Source organism: Alosa sapidissima, chromosome 4 (genome assembly GCF_018492685.1).
Source record: "Alosa sapidissima isolate fAloSap1 chromosome 4, fAloSap1.pri, whole genome shotgun sequence".
In the NCBI taxonomy this organism is placed as follows: domain Eukaryota; kingdom Metazoa; phylum Chordata; class Actinopteri; order Clupeiformes; family Clupeidae; genus Alosa; species Alosa sapidissima.
Window position 1 is genome coordinate 13,731,529 of NC_055960.1, and position 20,479 is coordinate 13,752,007.

Sequence of the window (20,479 nt, forward strand, 5' to 3'; positions counted from 1 at the left end):
CTATTTAACTGTTCAGTCATTCCAACTATATTAAACCTCATCTACTTAGCAACCAATATAATTTGTTTTTACTCTGTATGATATTTTACATCATATTTTTGCATTTTCATGCACTGTATTTCCTTCAGGAAATGCTTTTCTAGTTCTTATTCTTCTTCTAACGCATTTAATGCAGCTTCAACCGTTTAACGTAGAAACTTCATTCAAACTATGTTACGTAGGTCTTACTTGGGACATGGGTGCTATGTATTTTTCAGCTTTGTAACTTTTATACTTTTTAAACTATTAATTAAAAACTAGTCAAAATTTCCCCATAGACTTAACATGGGCTGATGACATCACAATAGAGCCGTTAAGCAATTAGAATCCTATGGCAGGTGTTCGGGCCACCTGGACCAACTGCCAGTCTCAGGCTTTAAGCATACAAACTGGCCCTATTAAGACTACACATCCTGTTCAACTGCTTCCTCTGCCAAAAACTGTTTCAAAATAAAAGTCCTCACTATAATATTTTACTGTTAAACAATTTAACCCTTTAAACTACTGAACTTTTTAACTGTTCAGCCATTGTAACTGTTACTTGTCATCAACTATGACTCCTACCTACTGTAGCTAGTTAGCTAAGTTAGCTAAGTAGCATGGTTAGCATGCTAGCATGTTAGCATGCTAGTTAGCATTTTTAGCAAAACTGCTTAAAATGATTAGCTAAGTTAGATAAGTCACATGGTTAGCATAGTTAGCATGCTAGCATGTTAGCATGCTAGTTAGCATTTTTAGCAAAACTGCTTAAAATGATTAGCTAAGTTAGCTAAGTCACATGGTTAGCATAGTTAGCATGCTAGTTAGCATTTTTAGCAAAACTGCTAAAAATGATTAGCTAAGTTAGCTAAGTAACATGGTTAGCATAGTTAGCATGTTAGCATGCTAGTTAGCATTTTTAGCAAAACTGCTAAAAATGATTAGCTAAGTCAGTTAAGTCACATGGTTAGCATGCTAGCATGTTAGCATGCTAGTTAGCATTTTTAAACTACTACTACTACCCTTTAAACTACTGAACTTTTTAACTGTTCAGCCATTGTAACTGTTACTTGTCATCAACTATGACTCCTACCCACTGTAGCTAGTTAGCTAAGTTAGCTAAGTCACATGGTTAGCATAGTTAGCATGCTAGCATGTTAGCATGCTAGTTAGCATTTTTAGCAAAACTGCTTAAAATGATTAGCTAAGTTAGCTAAGTCACATGGTTAGCATAGTTAGCATGTTACTTAGCATTTTTAGCAAAACTGCTTAAAATGATTAGCTAAGTTAGCTAAGTCACATGGTTCGCATAGTTAGCATGCTAGCATGTTAGCATGCTACTTAGCATTTTTAACAAAACTGCTTAAAATGATTAGCTAAGTAACATGGTTAGCATAGTTAGCATGTTAGCATAGTTATCATGCTAGTTAGCATAGTTAGCATAACTTTTAAAAATGATTAACTAAGTTAGCTAAGTAATATGGTTAGCATAGTTAGCATGTTAGCATGCTAGTTAGCATAGTTAGCATAACTGCTAAAAATGATTAGCTAAGTTAGCTAAGTCACATGGTTAGCATACTTAGCATTTTAACATTGTTAGCATGTTAGTTAGCATAGTAACTTGGTTAACATTATTATCTTTGTTAACATAGTTAGCATAACTGCTAGCAAACATTAGAGCCATTTCAAGTGTCGGTTATCGTCAACTATCTACCTAAATAATTTAACCATTTAAACTATCCACTTATTTAACTGTTCAGTCATTCCAACTATATTAAACCTCATCTACCTAGCAACCAATATAGTTTGTTTTTATTCTGTATGATATTTTACATCATATTTTTGCATTTTCATGCACTGTATTTCCTTCAGGAAATGCTTTTCTAGTTCTTCTTCTTCTTCTAACGCATTTAATGCAGCTTCAACCGTTTAACGTAGAAACTTCATTCAAACTATGTTACGTAGGTCTTACTTAGGACATGGGTGCTATGTATTTTTCAACTTTGTAACTTTTATACTTTTTAAACTATTAATTAAAAACTAATCAAAATTTCCCCATTGACTTAACATTATGATTATGACATCACAATACGGCCGTTAAGCAATTAGAATCCTATGGCAGGTGTTCGGGCCACCTGGACCAACTGCCAGTCTCAGGCTTTAAGCATACAAACTGGCCCTATTAAGACTACACATCCTGTTCAACTGCTTCCTCTGCCAAAAACTGTTTCAAAATAAAAGTCCTCACTACAATATTTCACTGTTAAACAATTCAACCCTTTAAACTACTGAACTTTTTAACTGTTCAGCCATTGTAACTGTTACTTGTCATCAACTATGACTCCTACCCACTGTAGCTAGTTAGCTAAGTTAGCTAAGTCACATGGTTAGCATGTTAGCATGTTAGCATGCTAGTTAGCATTTTTAGCAAAACTGCTAAAAATGATTAGCTAAGTTAGCTAAGTCACATGGTTAGCATAGTTAGCATGTTAGCATGCTAGTTAGCATAGTTAGCAAAACTGCTAAAAACAATTAGCTAAGTTAGCTAAGTAATGTGGTTAGCATAGTTAGCATGCTAGCATGTTAGCATGCTAGTTAGCATTTTTAGCAAAACTGCTAAAAACGATTAGCTAAGTTAGCTAAATCACATGGTTAGCATAGTTAGCATGCTAGCATGTTAGCATGCTAGTTAGCATTTTTAGCAAAACTGCTAAAAACGATTAGCTAAGTCAGCTAAGTAACGTGGTAAGCATAGTTAGCATGCTAGCATGTTAGCATGTTAGTTAGCATTTTTAGCAAAACTGCTAAAAACGATTAGCTAAGTTAGCTAAGTAACATGGTTAGCATAGTTAGCATGCTAGCATGTTAGCATGCTAGTTAGCATAGTAACTTTGTTAACATTATTATCTTTGTTAACATAGTTAGCATAACTGCTAGCAAATATTAGAGCCATTCCAACTGTCAGTTATCGTCAACTATCTACCTAAATAATTTAACCATTTAAACTATCCACCTATTTAACTGTTCAGTCATTCCAACTATATTAAACCTCATCTACTTAGCAACCAATATAGTTTGTTTTCACTCTGTATGATATTTTACATCATATTTTTGCATTTTCATGCACTGTATTTCCTTCAGGAAATGCTTTTCTAGTTCTTATTCTTCTTCTAACGCATTTAATGCAGCTTCAACCGTTTAACATAGAAACTTCATTCAAACTATGTTACGTAGGTCTTACTTGGGACATGGGTGCTATGTATTTTTCAGCTTTGTAACTTTTATACTTTTTAAACTATTAATTAAAAACTAGTCAAAATTTCCCCATAGACTTAACATGGGCTGATGACATCACAATAGAGCCGTTAAGCAATTAGAATCCTATGGCATGTGTTCGGGCCACCTGGATCAACTGCCAGTCTTAGGCTTTAAGCATACAAACTGGCCCTATTAAGACTACACATCCTGTTCAACTGCTTCCTCTCCCAAAAACGGTTTCAAAATAAAAGTCCTCACTACAATATTTCACTGTTAAACAATTTAACCCTTTAAACTACTGAACCTTTTAACTGTTCAGCCATTGTAACTGTTACTTATCATCAACTATGACTCCTACCCACTGTAGCTAGTTAGCTAAGTTAGCTAAGTCACATGGTTAGCATGCTAGCATGTTAGCATGCTAGTTAGCATTTTTAGCAAAACTGCTAAAAATGATTAGCTAAGTTAGCTAAGTCACATGGTTAGCATAGTTAGCATGCTAGTATGTTAGCATGCTAGTTAGCATTTTTAGCAAAACTGCTTAAAATGATTAGTTAAGTTAGCTAAGTCACATGGTTAGCATGCTAGCATGTTAGCATGCTAGTTAGCATTTTTAACAAAACTGCTAAAAATGATTAGCTAAGTTAGCTAAGTAACATGGTTAGCATAGTTAGCATGCTAGTTAACATTTTTAGCAAAACTGCTAAAAATGATTAGCTAAGTTAGTTAAGTAACGTGGTTAGCATAGTTAGCATGCTAGTGTGTTAGCATGCTAGTTAGCATAGTAACTTGGTTAACATTATTATCTTTGTTAACATAGTTAGCATAACTGCTAGCAAACATTAGAGCCATTCCAACGGTCAGTTATCGTCAACTATCTACCTAAATAATTTAACCATTTAAACTATCCACCTATTTAACTGTTCAGTCATTCCAACTATATTAAACCTCATCTACTTAGCAACCAATATAGTTTGTTTTTACTCTGTATGATATTTTACATCATATTTTTGCATTTTCATGCACTGTATTTCCTTCAGGAAATGCTTTTCTAGTTCTTCTTCTAACGCAGTTAATGCAGCTTCAACCGTTTAACGTAGAAACTTCATTCAATTTATGTTACGTAGGTCTTACTTAGGACATGTGGGCTTTGTATTTTTCAGCTTTGTAACTTTTATACTTTTTAAACTATTAATTAAAAACTAGTCAAAATTTCCCCATAGACTTAACATGGGCTGATGACATCACAATAGAGCCGTTAAGCAATTAGAATCCTATGGCAGGTGTTCGGGCCACCTGCATCAACTGCCAGTCTCAGGCTTTAAGCATACAAACTGGCCCTATTAAGACTACACACCCTATTCAACTGCTTCCTCTGCCAAAAACTGTTTCAAAATAAAAGTCCTCACTACAATATTTCACTGTTAAACAATTTAACCCTTTAAACTACTGAACTTTTCAACTGTTCAGCTATTGTAACTGTTTGTCTGCTTGTCATCAACTATGACTCCTACCCACTGTAGCTAGTTAGCTAAGTTAGCTAAGTAACATGGTTAGCATAGTTAGCATGCTAGCATTTTAGCATGCTAGTTAGCAAAGTTAGCATAACTGTTAAAAATGATTAGCTAAGTTAGCTAAGTAACATGGTTAGCATAGTTAGCATGTTAGTTAGCATTTTTAGCAAAACTGCTAAAAACGATTAGCTAAGTTAGCTAAGTAACATGGTTAACATAGTTAGCATGCTAGTTAGCAGTTAGCATAACTGTTAAAAATGATTAGCTAAGTTAGCTAAGTAACATGGTTAGTATAGTTAGCATGCTAGCTTGCTAGTTAGCATAGTTAGCATAACTGCTAAAAATGAAAACATTAGCTAAGTTAAGTAACTTAGTTAACAATATTATCTTTGATAACATAGTTAGCATAACTGCTAGCAAACATTAGAGCCATTCCAACTGTCAGTTATCGTCAATTATCTACCTAAATAATTTAACCATTTAAATTATCCACCTATTTAACTGTTCAATCATTCCAACTATATTAAACCTTATCTACCAAGCAAATCATTTAACTATATAAACTATCCACCTATTTAACTGTTCAGTAATTCCAACTATATTAAACCTCATCTACCTAGCAACCAATATAGTTTGTTTTTACTCTGTATGATATTTTACATCATATTTTTGCATTTTCATGCACTGTATTTCCTTCAGGAAATACTTTTCTAGTTCTTCTTCTTCTTCTTCTTCTAACGCGCTTAATGCAGCTTCAACCGTTTAACGTAGAAACTTCATTCAAACTATGTTACGTAGGTCTTACTTAGGACATGGGTGCTATGTATTTTTCAGCTTTGTAACTTTTATACTTTTTAAACTATTAATTAAAAAGTAATCAAAATTTCCCCATTGACTTAACATTATGATTATGACATCACAATACGGCCGTTAAGCAATTAGAATCCTATGGCAGGTGTTCGGGCCACCTGGATCAACTGCCAGTCTCAGGCTTTAAGCATACAAACTGGCCCTATTAAGACTACACATCCTGTTCAACTGCTTCCTCTGCCAAAAACTGTTTCAAAATAAAAGTCCTCACTACAATATTTCACTGTTAAACAATGTAACCCTTTAAACTACTGAACTTTTTAACTGTTCAGCCATTGTAACTGTTACTTGTCATCAACTATGACTCCTACCCACTGTAGTTAGTTAGCATGGTTAGCATAGTTAGCATTGCTAACATTGTTAGCATTTTTAGCAAAACTGCTAAAAATGATTAGCTAAGTAACATGGTTAGCATAGTTAGCATGCTAGCATGCTAGTTAGCATTTTTAACAAAACTGCTAAAAATGATTAGCTAACTTGTTAGCTTGTTAGCATGCTAGTTAGCATTTTTAGCAAAACTGTTAAAAATGATTAGCTAAGTTAGCTAAGTCACAGCATACTTAACATGTTGCTAGTTAGCATAGTTAGCATACCTACTAAAAATGATTAGCTAGGTTAGCTAAGTCACATGGTTAACATAGTTAGCATTGCTAACATGTTAGTTAGCATAATTACTAAAAATGAAAACATTAGCTAAGTTAAGTAACTTGGTTAATATTATTATCTTTGATAACATAGTTAGCATAACTGCTAGCAAACATTAGAGCCATTCCAACTGTCAGTTATCGTCAATTATCTACCTAAATAATTTAACCATTTAAATTATCCACCTATTTAACCGTTCAATCATTTCAACTATATTAAACCTTATCTACCAAGCAAATCATTTAACTATATAAACTATCCACCTATTTAACTGTTCAGTCATTCCAACTATATTAAACCTCATCTACCTAGCAACCAATATAGTTTGTTTTTACTCTGTATGATATTTTACATCATATTTTTGCATTTTCATGCACTGTATTTCCTTCAGGAAATGCTTTTCTAGTTCTTCTTCTTCTTCTTCTTCTAACGCGCTTAATGCAGCTTCAACCGTTTAACGTAGAAACTTCATTCAAACTATGTTACGTAGGTCTTACTTAGGACATGGGTGCTATGTATTTTTCAGCTTTGTAACTTTTATACTTTTTAAACTATTAATTAAAAAGTAATCAAAATTTCCCCATTGACTTAACATTATGATTATGACATCACAATACGGCCGTTAAGCAATTAGAATCCTATGGCAGGTGTTCGGGCCACCTGGATCAACTGCCAGTCTCAGGCTTTAAGCATACAAACTGGCCCTATTAAGACTACACATCCTGTTCAACTGCTTCCTCTGCCAAAAACTGTTTCAAAATAAAAGTCCTCACTACAATATTTCACTGTTAAACAATTTAACCCTTTAAACTACTGAACTTTTTAACTGTTCAGCCATTGTAACTGTTACTTGTCATCAACTATGACTCCTACCCACTGTAGCTAGTTAGCTAAGTAACATGGTTAGCATAGTTAGCATGCTAGCATTTTAGCATGCTAGTTAGCATTTTTAACAAAACTATTAAAAATGATTAGCTAAGTTAGCTAAGTAACATAGTTAGCATGCTAGTTAAAATAGTTAGCATACCTACTAAAATGATTAGCTAAGTTAGCTATGTCACATGGTTAGCATACTTAACATGTTAGCATGCTAGTTAGCATAGTTAACATACCTACTAAAAACGATTAGCTAGGTTAGCTAAGTCACATGGTTAACATAGTTAGCATACCTACTAAAAATGATTAGCTAAGTTAGCTAAGTCACATGGTTAGCATACTTAACATGTTAGCATGCTAGTTAGCATAGTTAGCATACCTACTAAAAATGATTAGCTAGGTTAGCTAAGTCACATGGTTAACATAGTTAGCATACCTACTAAAAATGATTAGCTAAGTTAGCTAAGTCACATGGTTAGCATACTTAACATGTTAGCATGCTAGTTAGCATAGTTAGCATACCTACTAAAAATGATTAGCTAGGTTAGCTAAGTCACATGGTTAACATAGTTAGCATGTTAACATTGCTAACATGCTAGTTAGCATAACTACTAAATATGAAAACATTAGCTAAGTTAACTAAGTTAAGTAACTTGGTTAACATTATTATCTTTGATAAAATAGTTAGCATATCTTCTAGCAAACATTACTGTCAGTTATCGTCAATTATCTACCTAAATAATTTAACCATTTAAATTATCCACCTATTTAACCGTTCAATCATTCCAACTATATTAAACCTCATCTACCTAGCAACCAATATAGTTTGTTTTTACTCTGTATGATATTTTACATCATATTGTATTTCCTTCAGGAAATGCTTTTCTAGTTTTTAATTTACAATCCATTCGATAGTTATATTAATTGTATTGTAGCCACAGGGAAATGTTCCAAGACACCCTCTAACTTTAAATGACACATACAATTGGTCAACCCAGTAATTAACTGTCAGTACAAATCCTAACAACTGATCTCCAAAACTGTTCAGTGATTCATGATATTTAATCATGGCAGCCATGATTATTCATCGTTAAGACCTATATTTTTCTGGACAGATATCACGTTCCTGGGTCAAGTTCCTGGATACAAATTCATAAGGCACTCTTCTGGTCCCTAACCCAACTGAACCATCTTTGTATTTCCTTTCACTCTTCCAGCAATTTTACTTTTATTTGTGGAATTCCTTCAACAGAATTAATTCAGCTACCTATTCAGTGGAATAATTATGTTGAGTTGTTGATCAAAGTGAAACGAGTTTTGTGTATGTTTAAGTTTATGTGTATAGTTCTTAACAGACACTTCTGTCCAAAGAATATATAAGTCACATTAACATTAAAAGTAGCCTAACGGTTTAAAGAAAAGTCATGGCCTACAAGAGTATTTTGACTAAATAGAATTTAACAGCATACAATAACCATAAACGTACACAAATCACAACTCTAAGGAGAAATTAGTTAGATAGGCTACAAGATAATTAATGAGTAGGTGAGACACTTTTTGAAGATCCCAAGCCTTGGTAGGAAGAGCATTAGGTAAATTATTCCATCAACAAAGAATCACAGATGAAAATGGACTGTGACCTATTGGTGAAGGTCGAATAGTGTAGGGTAAACCGACATTCCTTTGTGACTGAGGCTTATTTCTTATCTCAGTCTAGTCTAGGCCTACTCCACTCATGGTCCTCTGGTTCTCCATAGATTGTGTGCATGTGCTCAGAATGCATACACTATTCCAGCCTGTTAGGAGATTGCTGATTGGTGGATTAGATCAAATACAAGCATCATTTTGCCAAAATATATGTGGCCTTAATTACTTACAGTGCAGTGCCACCATGTTTAGTCTGGTGTTTCCACCCTGTCATACTTCCTGTGTTAACTGTGACTTGAACATCCACAATAGGGATTCATTTACAAAGGTGGAAACCTCTGGCTTCAGCCAGGTAACAATGTAATGAAATAACTTTTGAATAATGAAATTATCATGACCGCCGCGCAGCGAAGCGGCGGTCATATAGGTTTAGTCAGATTTTTTTTTTTTTTTCTTTTTTTTTTTTTTCTTTTTCGCATGCCCAAATTTCCGTCAATGATTCCCGGGACACTGAAAGACCGGGGTACACAAAACTTGGTGGACATGTAACCCCACATGGATAGCATGGAACCATCGTTTTTCGTTTTGATCTGTAGCCCCCCCGCTGAATTGGACCCCCCGAAAGGAGGGTAGGGCAGACACAGTTTTCTGTGAATATCTCGAAAACCGTAGGGTTTAGGAGGACCATTTTTTTTTTGTATGTTGATCTCAAGGGTCCATGTCAACCCATTCCATAACCACTCATTTCATGTATAGCGCCACCTAGTTAAACACAAAAAAGTAAAAATGAGGTGGTGTAATTGAAGGTATCTGTGACCTAACATAGTCAAAACTGCACGAAATTGGAAGTGTAGGATCATTATGACACCCTCTGTATGCACGCCAAGTTTTGTGGAATTCCGTTCATGGGGGGCCACACAATAAATTAATTTATGTTACTATACACCAACTGGCCTGTAGGTGGCCGGAGACAGTTTTCTGTGAATATCTCGAGAACCGTAGGGCCTAGGAGGTCCACCTTTTTTTTGTATGTTGGTCTTAAGGGGGCATGTCAACCCATCCCATTACCACTTATTTCATGTATAGCGCCACCTAGTTAAAAATTAAAAAGCAAAAAATGAGGTGTTTTCATCACAATATCTCTGGCTGACAAGGTCAAAACTGCACGAAATTAAAAGTGTAGGATCATTATGACACCCTCTGAATGCATGCCAAGTTTTGTGTACTTTCGTTCATGGGGGGCCTTACAATAAAATAATTTATGTGTACATTTAGTGACGTACACCAACAAGGATTCCCGGGACACTGAAAGATCGGGGTACACAAAACTTGGTGGGCATGTACCCCCACATGGATAGCATGGAACCGTCATTTTTCGTTTTGATCTGCAGCCCCCCCGCTGGACTGGACCCCCCGAAAGGAGGGTAGGGCAGACACAGTTCTCTGTGAATCTTTTATGGTATGTTGGTCTCAAGGGCCCACATCAACCTGGCTCATAATCACTCATTTGTGATTTGCCCCCCCGGTAAAAAATGAAAATGCAATATTATTCTGCTTTAATCGCCCCTATCTTCAGTTCAGTTATCTTCAGTTGTCATTCAAAAGATGTTCAGAACTGCACCAAATTTTATGTGTATGATTGACCTGGCATTCTCTGGGGGTCTGGGGGTATGCCAAGTTTCGTAGAATTTCATCCATGGGGGGGGGCTAAAAAAATGAGGTTATGTGTACATTTAGTGACTGTTCACTCATTGGCCTGTAAATGGCGGTGCACACATATAAACATGCACACACACAGGCACCCACATACTATCGGTATTAGAACGGCCGATACATAATTACAAATTCAGTAGGATCAAAAGAAAGCCAAAATATTCATCATCATTATCATGGCTGCATTTTCAGTATTGGCGATAAGTAGTCGTTTGTCCACTAGATGGCGCATCGTTGCAGTGAGACGTAATTTTGTTGGAAGTTAAAAGTGGGTTGGAAAAACAATGGACACTTCCTACAAGGACTGTAATTTACCGCAGCGAACATCTAATAAGGACAGGACGATGTTCACATGAAGTGTAAGTGAGGATGAAGTGAGGATGTTTATCGGACATGCTTGGTTTTTACTGCAGGTACGTTAATCTTGTAATATCAATAAGGACCTAGGTAATGTTACCGTTAGCGTTGGTTGAGTGATGGAGGCCCATTTGATTGATTGCATTTGTAGAAAACTATAAATGCGGTTATACCAAGCAAATTGATAGCAGCACTGTTTGTATCTTTCGACTGTCATTTATTGCACGTGCTACAAAATCATTCTGTGCAATGGAAGATTTACCAACGTTACACCGGTCTGATACAGTTTTGCCTATACATGCGTGAGACTGAGACGCCTGTTTATTTTGTTTTAAGTGCGTGCAGGGTGTGAGAGGGGAATCGATGTGCTTTGATTCCAGCTTGGTAGTTGTAGTCTGTGAAATTAAAAAGCACGTGTGTGTGAAGTATCCAAACAATGACACCTTCATTTCATTATGGCTGCTTTAGCAACACACCTTAAGCTACTGTGTAGTGGGTCCCATTTAGAAGTGGCTACTTAATTCGCGCTTTCCTTGACTCATGGAGCTGCGTGAATCTTATTACAAATTTTCGCCACGATATGGCAGTTTAAGTCCGCTTGATACTGTAAGTCGTAAGCCATTGGTTTCCAAAGGAGATTTTATTTGTGTCGCCAGCATAGCCTATTGACAATTTATGTTGTAAATAGGCCTACCTTATAATCCTACCTGTAGCTTAGGGAAGCTAACAGCTTTCTATTAGGATCTAGTTTGTTAGTTACAGTTTTGTTATAACTCCCTAATGCATTTTTGCATTTAGAATAGCCAGAGCGTGTATATCTCAATCTGAAAATTAAACAATATCGGGTGCCTATGGACTAGGCTGGGTGAACCCAGCCTGATCTGCCCGCTATTTATTTTTTGATTTCTTAAAAGATTGAGCTTGGTCTGATGAAAGCCAGACTAGCCATGGACCTTAGTTACACAATGCAAGGGAACATGAATCAGCCTATATTTGCACGAACAATAACGGACAAAAGCTCTTCAACTTTGGCCCGTTAAAATGTGTATGAACAGTCTAGCGACGCATTTCATCAAGGCCCATTTGGACATGTCAGTTATTTGCACCACTGGTTAGATGTAAAACAGCATTTCGTTTCAGACTACTGTTACTTAATTTGTGCATTAACAATAACGTTTCAGACTACTGTTACTTAATTTGTGCATTGACAATAAAGTATTACATGAACTAAAGATGACTAAAATCTTATGTAGAAGAAGAAACATTCACAAAAAATCCATCCATCCAAAAATGACCTTTGTTTTTGATAGCTGTTGAAAACGGCATGGAACTGACAGAGATGTTTTTGTTTATAAATACATACAAAATAAATAAATAAATAAATAACATTATGCTGATACCTTTTGCTTTTCCCAAATACAATGTAGCCTACAGGTGTAAGTGACCTTTCATCAATCCAGTTGCAATGGATGAACTGTGATGACCTGCCCTACTTGTGATTGTTTAGAGAGAATTAATAACAATGGTACATCTTCTTTGGCTATTCTACAATCTATTCACCTTTTCAGCACCAGTAGGCTACTTTCTGTGCAGCCGCACACACACACTCAGGCATACACAAAAGCATACACAAAAGTTTCAAGAGTGGGGGATGGAGTAAAAGATGGAGACAAATTGAAGTGTGATTTATTTTCGCGAAATGGATGTACAGGACTGAGCGGCGGTCATATTTTGTACCGCTATGCGGTACATCTAGTTAACACAGTAATGAAATGACTTGTGTTAAGTGCACAATGTTGGACAATGCCGTTAACTGGGTTGAAAAAGGAGACAAAGATTTTTCAGGTAATGAATTGTATGAATTCATTCAGACCCTTTTGTACAGTCTATGATTCAGAACCCATTCTGCAATCTGCATCCTCCTCTATGGCAAGTCCTACTAGTTTTGGGAACATGCTACAAAAATATATTGGTTTCTAACTTACATAATTAATTCATTATTTTCAATATATCTAATATATTCGAGTTATGATTCCTTCCAGCAGTTGAAAGAGATTGAAATGACTATTATTATTTGATAGGTTATAAAGCTGTTTCTGGTCAAAACGGCTTGCCATACGTCATACGGCAATACAACATTATGTCATCAACCTGCGACGATATCAGATTTTCGGCTCACGGACGTGCGACGTTTTCATGGCCCGTGTCGACTTTATGGAATAACGTTCTATATTAGGTTAGTTACACATGTATTTCTTAAAACGTAATGTCACACTTATCAGAAGGAAGTACATGTGATATTTTAAGATACTGAACCAAAGAAGGACCGGTAATGTCAAACTTAACTAGCATCGTGGGGTTGGCTGTTAGATATACGTTACGGTTAACATTACCCGCCTTGAATTGCGACAGTTCTATGCACTATGAAAGTGCATATATATATATATATATATATATATATATATATATGTATATATAGCTATATATATAAGATAATATCTTCGCTATGTTGCAGTATTGTGACATTTGAAATAGTGAATTAAAGTATTGTATTCGTTATATGCAGCTCATTACTATTATACGAACTTAGCAGATAGCTTGCAGTGTTGTTAGCTTGCCAACTAGCATAATCATGTTTCAGTATCAGAGAGCCAACTATTAGTTTGACATAATGTAGCAAACCGTCTTTTGTCGGATTTTTGCCCATGAATCTAAACTAGCACTTCGTGTATCCATGCTCTATGCAGCAACACAGCACATCCCACCATGAGTTTATTTGGGACAACCGCCGGTTTTGGTACTGGAGGAACAAGTGTGTTTGGTAGTGCCACGACAGACACACATAATCCAATGAAGGTAACCGTATGTTTTTCATTTAATCATATATTTTATCTTACAATAGAACTAAAATGTAGTAACTGACCGAACCCTTTTTCTTTTCCATGCCATATGATATGTTATCCAAAGGATGTAGAGGTGACGTCTCCACCTGATGACAGCATTAGCTGTCTGGCCTTTAGCCCCCCAACTCTCCCGGGAAATTTCCTCATTGGAGGCTCATGGGCCAACGATGTAAGTGTTGTCTGAAAATCCAAAGCTTTCGCCTCGTCCTTATTTTATTCTTTCACACAAACCTACTGTACGTCACAGACCACTTGGAGGTGCAAACAATATCGGATTTTTGGTTGAATTGACCATCAGTCAACTTCAAAACAGACACTTTACTTTGGATGGACAATAGCAATACATCATAGGAGTGATTAACGTCCAAAAAATCTAGACTGGAGTAAGTCAACATTTGACACCTCCGATATGTTTAGTGTTCTAAAGCCTGCTATATTTACCAAATTGATAGCCAAGTGAACACTACACATATGGATGGCTATTAAAACGGTGCTTCCATTATACAACTAAACACCACAAGATACTTTTATAACCCTTGAGCCAGCTCCTTACTATGTCATCTCAGAGGGCGATGCAGTGTGCGTTTGCACCTCCAACAGCATGTTGACAAATGTTAGCAGACATTACTAATACTTTAAAAGTCTTTGCAGAAGCAACAATGTATCTTTAAGGCACATAAAAAATATGGCCACTGTCATGAATATGTTCACTTGTTTTATGAAAACCTTTTCTCTCTCCCTCAGGTGCGGTGTTGGGAAGTGCAGGACAATGGCCAAACGGTGCCTAAAGCTCAGCAAATGCACACAGGTCCAGTGCTGGATGTCTGCTGGAGTGACGTATGTGAAAATGTGCACACCGCACACCATACACTATTGTTCCATTTCTAGAGGTCAACCGATTGATCGGCATCGGCCATGTCCGGGTATATTAGGCCGATTAACAGTCAGGCGCATCCGCAGACAGCCCAGTTTTGTTGTTGCTGTAGAACACGTGAGACGCACGCTGCCCCTTGTGTGAAATTACTGTCAGACCCCAGCCAGAACTTTTGGAGGAGTACAACAATGTTGTTCCTTGGAGAAAACGGCTTAACGGCATTCACACACACACACACACACACGCACACAGGCATGGAGCTGATCGGAACGATGGTGAAAAAAAAAAACTCCTCCTCCTTTCCTAGAGTTGATGCTGACAATGCCCCTTTTAATTTGAGAGGGGGAACTCTAGTAATTTGTTGATATGTCCAGCAACAAAGTGCAGATATATTAGTGCAGTTACCTTTCCTCTAGCATTGTTGGCATCGTATGGGTCTTCCCAGGCTACCTTGTTCTGTATGTTCTACGATGTCATTGCTTGTGGTTTGTGTCCTTGCATGTAGTACAACAAGGTTTTCTCTTTTTTGCGATCACTAGATCATGTCTATTAGGCTTGTAACAGTGTCTACCAACAAACATTATGTTAGACTGTAATATGCATGGACTAATGGAAGCATAGAATGGCTTGAAGCTGAAGACAGCCTATACTAGAACATTACTAATCGTCAACCTGTTTCATTTATTCAGTTTATAGCCTACATGGTTTTAGTTTTAAGTAGACTATGCTATATACCTACAGTGAAGACATAAAATTCAGATTGAAGAAAGAGATCATACATGTTCAATAAATGCTGTTGTTAAGATACACAAAATTAATCAACTTAAGTTATTAGTGTTACATTTTATCCTGCAAATAGAGGGGAGAAAACGGGCAAATGTCGGCCAAAACAAAATCGTCAGCATCGGCTGACCCTGATTTCTAAATATCAGCATCGGCCATAGAAAAAAACTGTCAACCTCTATCCATATCACTAGTCAGAATAATTTAATGTATCAATACATTTCTAATACATTTTGAGATTAATTCTAGCACCTATAGGGAGCTGGTGAAATCAAGAATACAAAGTATACAAAAATAATAATGGTAAAGTAATCACACAAGTCATGACCCACCATCTCCTTAAACTTTGGATTTTTGGCAGTCAGAAATGTTTAATATGGGACATGGCTATAGTGAGTCTGAATACATGTAGACATAGATGACCACCTATGTTTAAAGAGACTATTAAATACACTTCTCACATGCCTAAGTTGGAAACTGCTCTTCTGTGTGATACAACAGCAGTGCTTACTTATGCAATGTTTAATTTTACAGGATGGGAGTAAAGTCTTCACTGCCTCATGTGACAAAACAGCCAAGATGTGGGATCTGAACAGCAACCAGGCCATGCAGATTGCACAGGTAAGACGGCACATATTTAATCAACAGGCTACTTGTGACCTAACTTCTGTTAGATGTTGATTTTTATTTTCCCATAAGACCTCTGTCTGATAGTCATATTTAATGATGCATCATAAAACGTTATGGTCTTCCAAAACTAATTTTGCTCTTGTTTTAGCATGAGGGCCCAATTAAATCAATTCACTGGATAAAGGCTCCTAACTATAGCTGTATCATGACAGGAAGTTGGGACAAAACACTGAAGGTAAGACATAATTTATCTGGGATGGTTGCTTATAAAAACAAAATAATAAGAAAGGAAAAAATGAGTAAGAAATAGATTTGATCTGAGGTGCAGTTTTACCGGAAACATCATGTGATATGTGAGTGTGTGTGATGAGACTTTTACTCGCTCAAACCAAAATGCTACATTTCGAACTGTTTGAATTCAAATACCAAGTAAAATAGTAAAACTACAGTCTTCAAGCATGTTTTAATGAAAAAAAGGACGTATTTGGATGGAACAGTCTGTGTGGCACTAAAAATATTTTTGTAGTTTCCTTGAATAGCTAATCTCTCACTCTCTCTTTCTCTGATCCCTTTTTCTTACCATGTTGGCAGTTTTGGGACACGCGCTCCCCAAACCCCATGATGTCACTGCAGATGCCAGAACGTAGCTATTGTGCCGACGTGGTGAGGAATGAAACTTTCCTCCAAAAAATGCTTCCATTCAAATGCACTCTTTTCACAATAGTAATTTATCTGTCATTCATCATCTGTCAATCCACTGAGCAATGAAAGAGAAAGAAAAGAAACCTCTGCCCTGTGTTAATGTGCTGTATTAGTTATTCATAGTATTTAGGAAAGATGTGACTGGTCTCTCCCCTATCTCAGGTGTATCCCATGGCGGTGGTTGCCACGGCAGAGAGAGGTCTGATTGTGTATCAGCTGGAGAATCAGCCATCAGAGTTCCGAAGAATAGATTCACCTCTGAAGCACCAGGTAAGCTCTGATCTATTTTCCACTCTGATCTGTATACAGTGATACAGTGTTTAATGTTGATGGGTGTTGTGTGAATTTAAAGAGATGTGAACAAAATACCCCTCTGCTTCAGTTATGTCATTTGTTGCCACATGCATTGCTTTATTGTCTCTAAATTTCAAATAATGAAGTTTAAATCATTTATTAGTTATTCATTATTTATGAAGTAATTTTGTAAATTTCTGTGCAGCATCGTTGTGTGGCCATCTTCAAGGACAAGCAGAACAAGCCTACAGGCTTTGCGCTCGGCAGCATTGAGGGACGGGTGGCTATTCATTACATTAATCCTCCAAATCCGTGAGTATTCATTAGTTTATTTTAATGGATTTAATTAAGTGTGGAGTCCCTGACAAATAAACACTAAAGGATTGGTGCTAAATATTTTTTTCGTGTGCTGGCCTGTATTCTAGAGCCAAGGACAACTTCACCTTCAAGTGCCATAGATCCAATGGAACCAATACTGCCACTCCCCAGGATATCTACGCTGTAAGCCTTGCGTTTCAGTATAGTTCAGTGTATTCGGTACACAGTAGACATTTTAGTCTCCATTGGTTGTTTTTTTTCCCAGAGTACAGAGTCCTGTAACTAGAAAGAGGAATGATTTGTTCTACCAGAGAATCCTTGAGAATAGTAATACACATTCTCAGCAAAACAGTGTTGATCCTCTGACACAGCCTGTCATGCCAGAGACATGTAAATTGTAGGTTTTTGGTTATGGATCAGTGTCTCCGCTATTGTCAGCGTTTTGATCATGTTGTTTCTTTACCAGGTGAATGCTATAGCTTTTCATCCTGTCCATGGCACCTTGGCAACCGTGGGCTCAGATGGTCGGTTCAGCTTCTGGGACAAGGATGCCCGCACCAAGCTGAAGACCTCGGAACTGCTGGATCAGCCAATCACGGCCTGCTGCTTCAACAACAATGGAAATATCTTTGCCTACTCCTCCAGTTATGATTGGTCAAAGGTGCGACGCGATCTTAAAGTTAAAGTTAGTTGAAGTTTACTGGTATTTAGCAAAGCAACACAGACTCACAACGGTACGTTTGTGAATCCTTGGCTGATCGATTGTCAGGCAGTGACAATACCCCTTTTCCGTTACACATTATGTTAGTGATTTACGATGGAGCTTTCCAGTAAATCAGTGAATGCTGCACTGGCTTTTCATAGCTTCTTTGAATAGTTATGATTTTTAACCTGCCCTGTCTGTCTTTACCCAGGGCCATGAGTACTACAATCCCCAGAAGAAGAACTACATCTTCCTGCGAAACGCTGCCGAGGAGTTGAAGCCTCGGAACAAGAAATGGTGAGAGCCAGGCAGCCATCGTGTCCGTTACCCAGGAGACGGTGTCACCAGACAAGGCTGCCTGCCTTCTTTTGCGCCGACTTCTCTCTTTCTCAGGGACATGGGGACACACGGCCAGGGCTCTTCTGCCCCACAAGCCCCTGGTGCAGTGCATGCTGGGAGGTGGGGTCAGGAATATTGGCTGTATTTGCTGTTCTTGAGGTGGGGTGGAGAGGGGGAGTTGCTTGTCATTTTCTTCACTATTTATTTGTTTTAATTATTTATTAATTTAAATAAGTTGAATCAAAGCTGGATTCAGAATCCAGAGAGTGCTATGGCATTAAGCATGTCGTCAGCCTCGCCCAGAGTGGCAGATGGGACTTCCTGATAAAATAAGGGCTGTACTGCTTTAAAGTTAAAGTTGACTGGTATTTAACAGATGCTTTTATCCAAAATGACACGGACTCGCAACGGGGGGAATTCAAAACACGGGTCAATCGATAGTCAGTCGGTGACATTAGCAGTTCCTCCATGCTCACACTTTAGTTTGCACTGATGTCAGGGAGACAAGATGCTCCATGTAGCAGAGCTAGCATACTCAATTCCAGCAGTCTTAACTTTCACTCATGCTAGCGCTTATTGGAATTTCACTCACTCCTACTTAAAACTAAGATAATCAGGTATTCTACAGTGAAAAGAATGCAGTTTAATGAGATGCATTTATATTTTTTTAGGAAAATCTGTGTGTTTAAATACAGCTGGATGTTGCTGAAATTAACCAAAGGAGATTAAGAATCTAATGCAGATTGAATATTAAATGTCATGTTGACATTTGCGAAGTGAACCTACCTGTTGCTTGTGGGGGTGGTGGGGAGAAGCAAACAATAAACCTCCTTTAAAACTCAATGCTGAATGTTTGAATGACTGACTACTCCCCTCCATGTCTTTAGATTCGTCGCGTCGGAAACTTCGAGGAGCGGCTTTAGTGTGTATATACAAGAGAGAACCCCCTTTTGGCTTACACCTGGACCAATGGCGAGACTTTGCGTACTGTGTATGGACCAATCAGAAGGGGCCAACCTGTCCTTGTGTGATGACCGCTTTGTGGCTACGGGCCACATGAGGGTAGCCGTTCTTTCTGTTGCTCATCATAATTGTTCATGGTAAAATCTGTCTTTTTATATTCATGTCTGCAGTTATTTTTTTTACATGGCTCCCCAGAGGATACACTGACTTGTTTTACCTTTTGCTTTACTGTCATCGCGTGGTGTAGCTCGATCTTGAAAATGTAAACTCAATAAATAATTCTCTCCAGGACTCTCCGGATTATGAATGTAGTTTTGTCTTTTCCATGTGTGTCTAGAACTACTTGGTGCCAGTTGTGAGTGCTTAACTGACTGAACAGTTGCACAAATAACTTGTAACAGTTGTGAGTACTTAACTGACTGTACTTAACAGTTGTACTAATAACTAACCGATAACTATATCCTGAAAAAAGTTAATTATGACTAATTTGTGGTGATGGCCATCATAAAACGCTAGCAAGCCTGGAAGACTTTGTCAGTCAGACAAAGCCTCGCCACATCACTGTCGGTACAACAGTTGTCCATTAGGGGGAGGGCTTGTGCTTTATCTGGGCCTCACCTCAGTGGAACAAAGTATAACCTTCTCAAGCAAAGGTCGAGGATCAAAGCCAAGCCCACGGATCCCACAGGTGAGGCTGCGAGAGGCCCGCGGAAGTGTGAACGCGGGGATTCTATCAAAAGGATATGAATGACAAGCAGGAGGCGAGCAACAAAGGGCAAATGTGAGAAGACTGGAATCCTCACAGCAGAAGAGGTGTGAAAGTGGCCACTTTTTAGTATGGTCATTAGAGTGGCGCTTCGCTGTCAGGTACGGCCGGGGCCACTTAGCAGACGCCTTCAAAGAAGCCGAAAGGGCCTCCACACTGACAGAGACAAGACTGCCTGTGTGTGATGGGGGGGTCTCATCCACTTCTAAGTCTGGATGTCAGCCGTTTTAGATTTGACTCCCCCATCCTCTCCTCCCATGTCAACAAATAAAAAAGAAATGTGAGCATTGTACTAGGTCTGCGTAC

At 37.6% G+C, this 20,479-nt stretch overlaps 1 protein-coding gene across 2 annotated transcripts; it reads left to right on the top strand.

The window, feature by feature from the left end:
* The first annotated feature begins 13,004 nt into the window (after window positions 1-13,004).
* On the top strand, window positions 13,005-19,698 carry rae1 (ribonucleic acid export 1). 2 transcript variants are annotated; one of them, XM_042090370.1, is made up of 13 exons: window positions 13,005-13,134; window positions 13,646-13,754; window positions 13,866-13,970; window positions 14,546-14,638; window positions 15,993-16,079; window positions 16,237-16,323; window positions 16,680-16,751; window positions 16,953-17,060; window positions 17,290-17,396; window positions 17,510-17,585; window positions 17,869-18,063; window positions 18,317-18,402; window positions 19,332-19,698. In XM_042090370.1, coding segments are annotated over exons 2-13 (1,107 nt in total). In that variant the 5' UTR covers window positions 13,005-13,134; window positions 13,646-13,664; the 3' UTR covers window positions 19,333-19,698. The 2 variants fall into 2 exon arrangements, with proteins under 2 accessions (XP_041946304.1, XP_041946303.1); XM_042090369.1 differs by lacking the exon at window positions 19,332-19,698 and having other exon boundaries at window positions 18,317-18,406.
* The last annotated feature ends 781 nt before the right edge of the window (window positions 19,699-20,479 follow it).

Coding starts and splice junctions, on each gene's coding strand:
- rae1 (XM_042090369.1), top strand. CDS start 13,665: ATGAGTTTATTTGGGACAACCGCCGGTTTTGGTACTGGAGGAACAAGT. Junction 16,324..16,679: donor GTTGGGACAAAACACTGAAG/GTAAGACATAAT, acceptor CCATGTTGGCAG/TTTTGGGACACGCGCTCCCC. Junction 17,397..17,509: donor TACATTAATCCTCCAAATCC/GTGAGTATTCAT, acceptor CCTGTATTCTAG/AGCCAAGGACAACTTCACCT.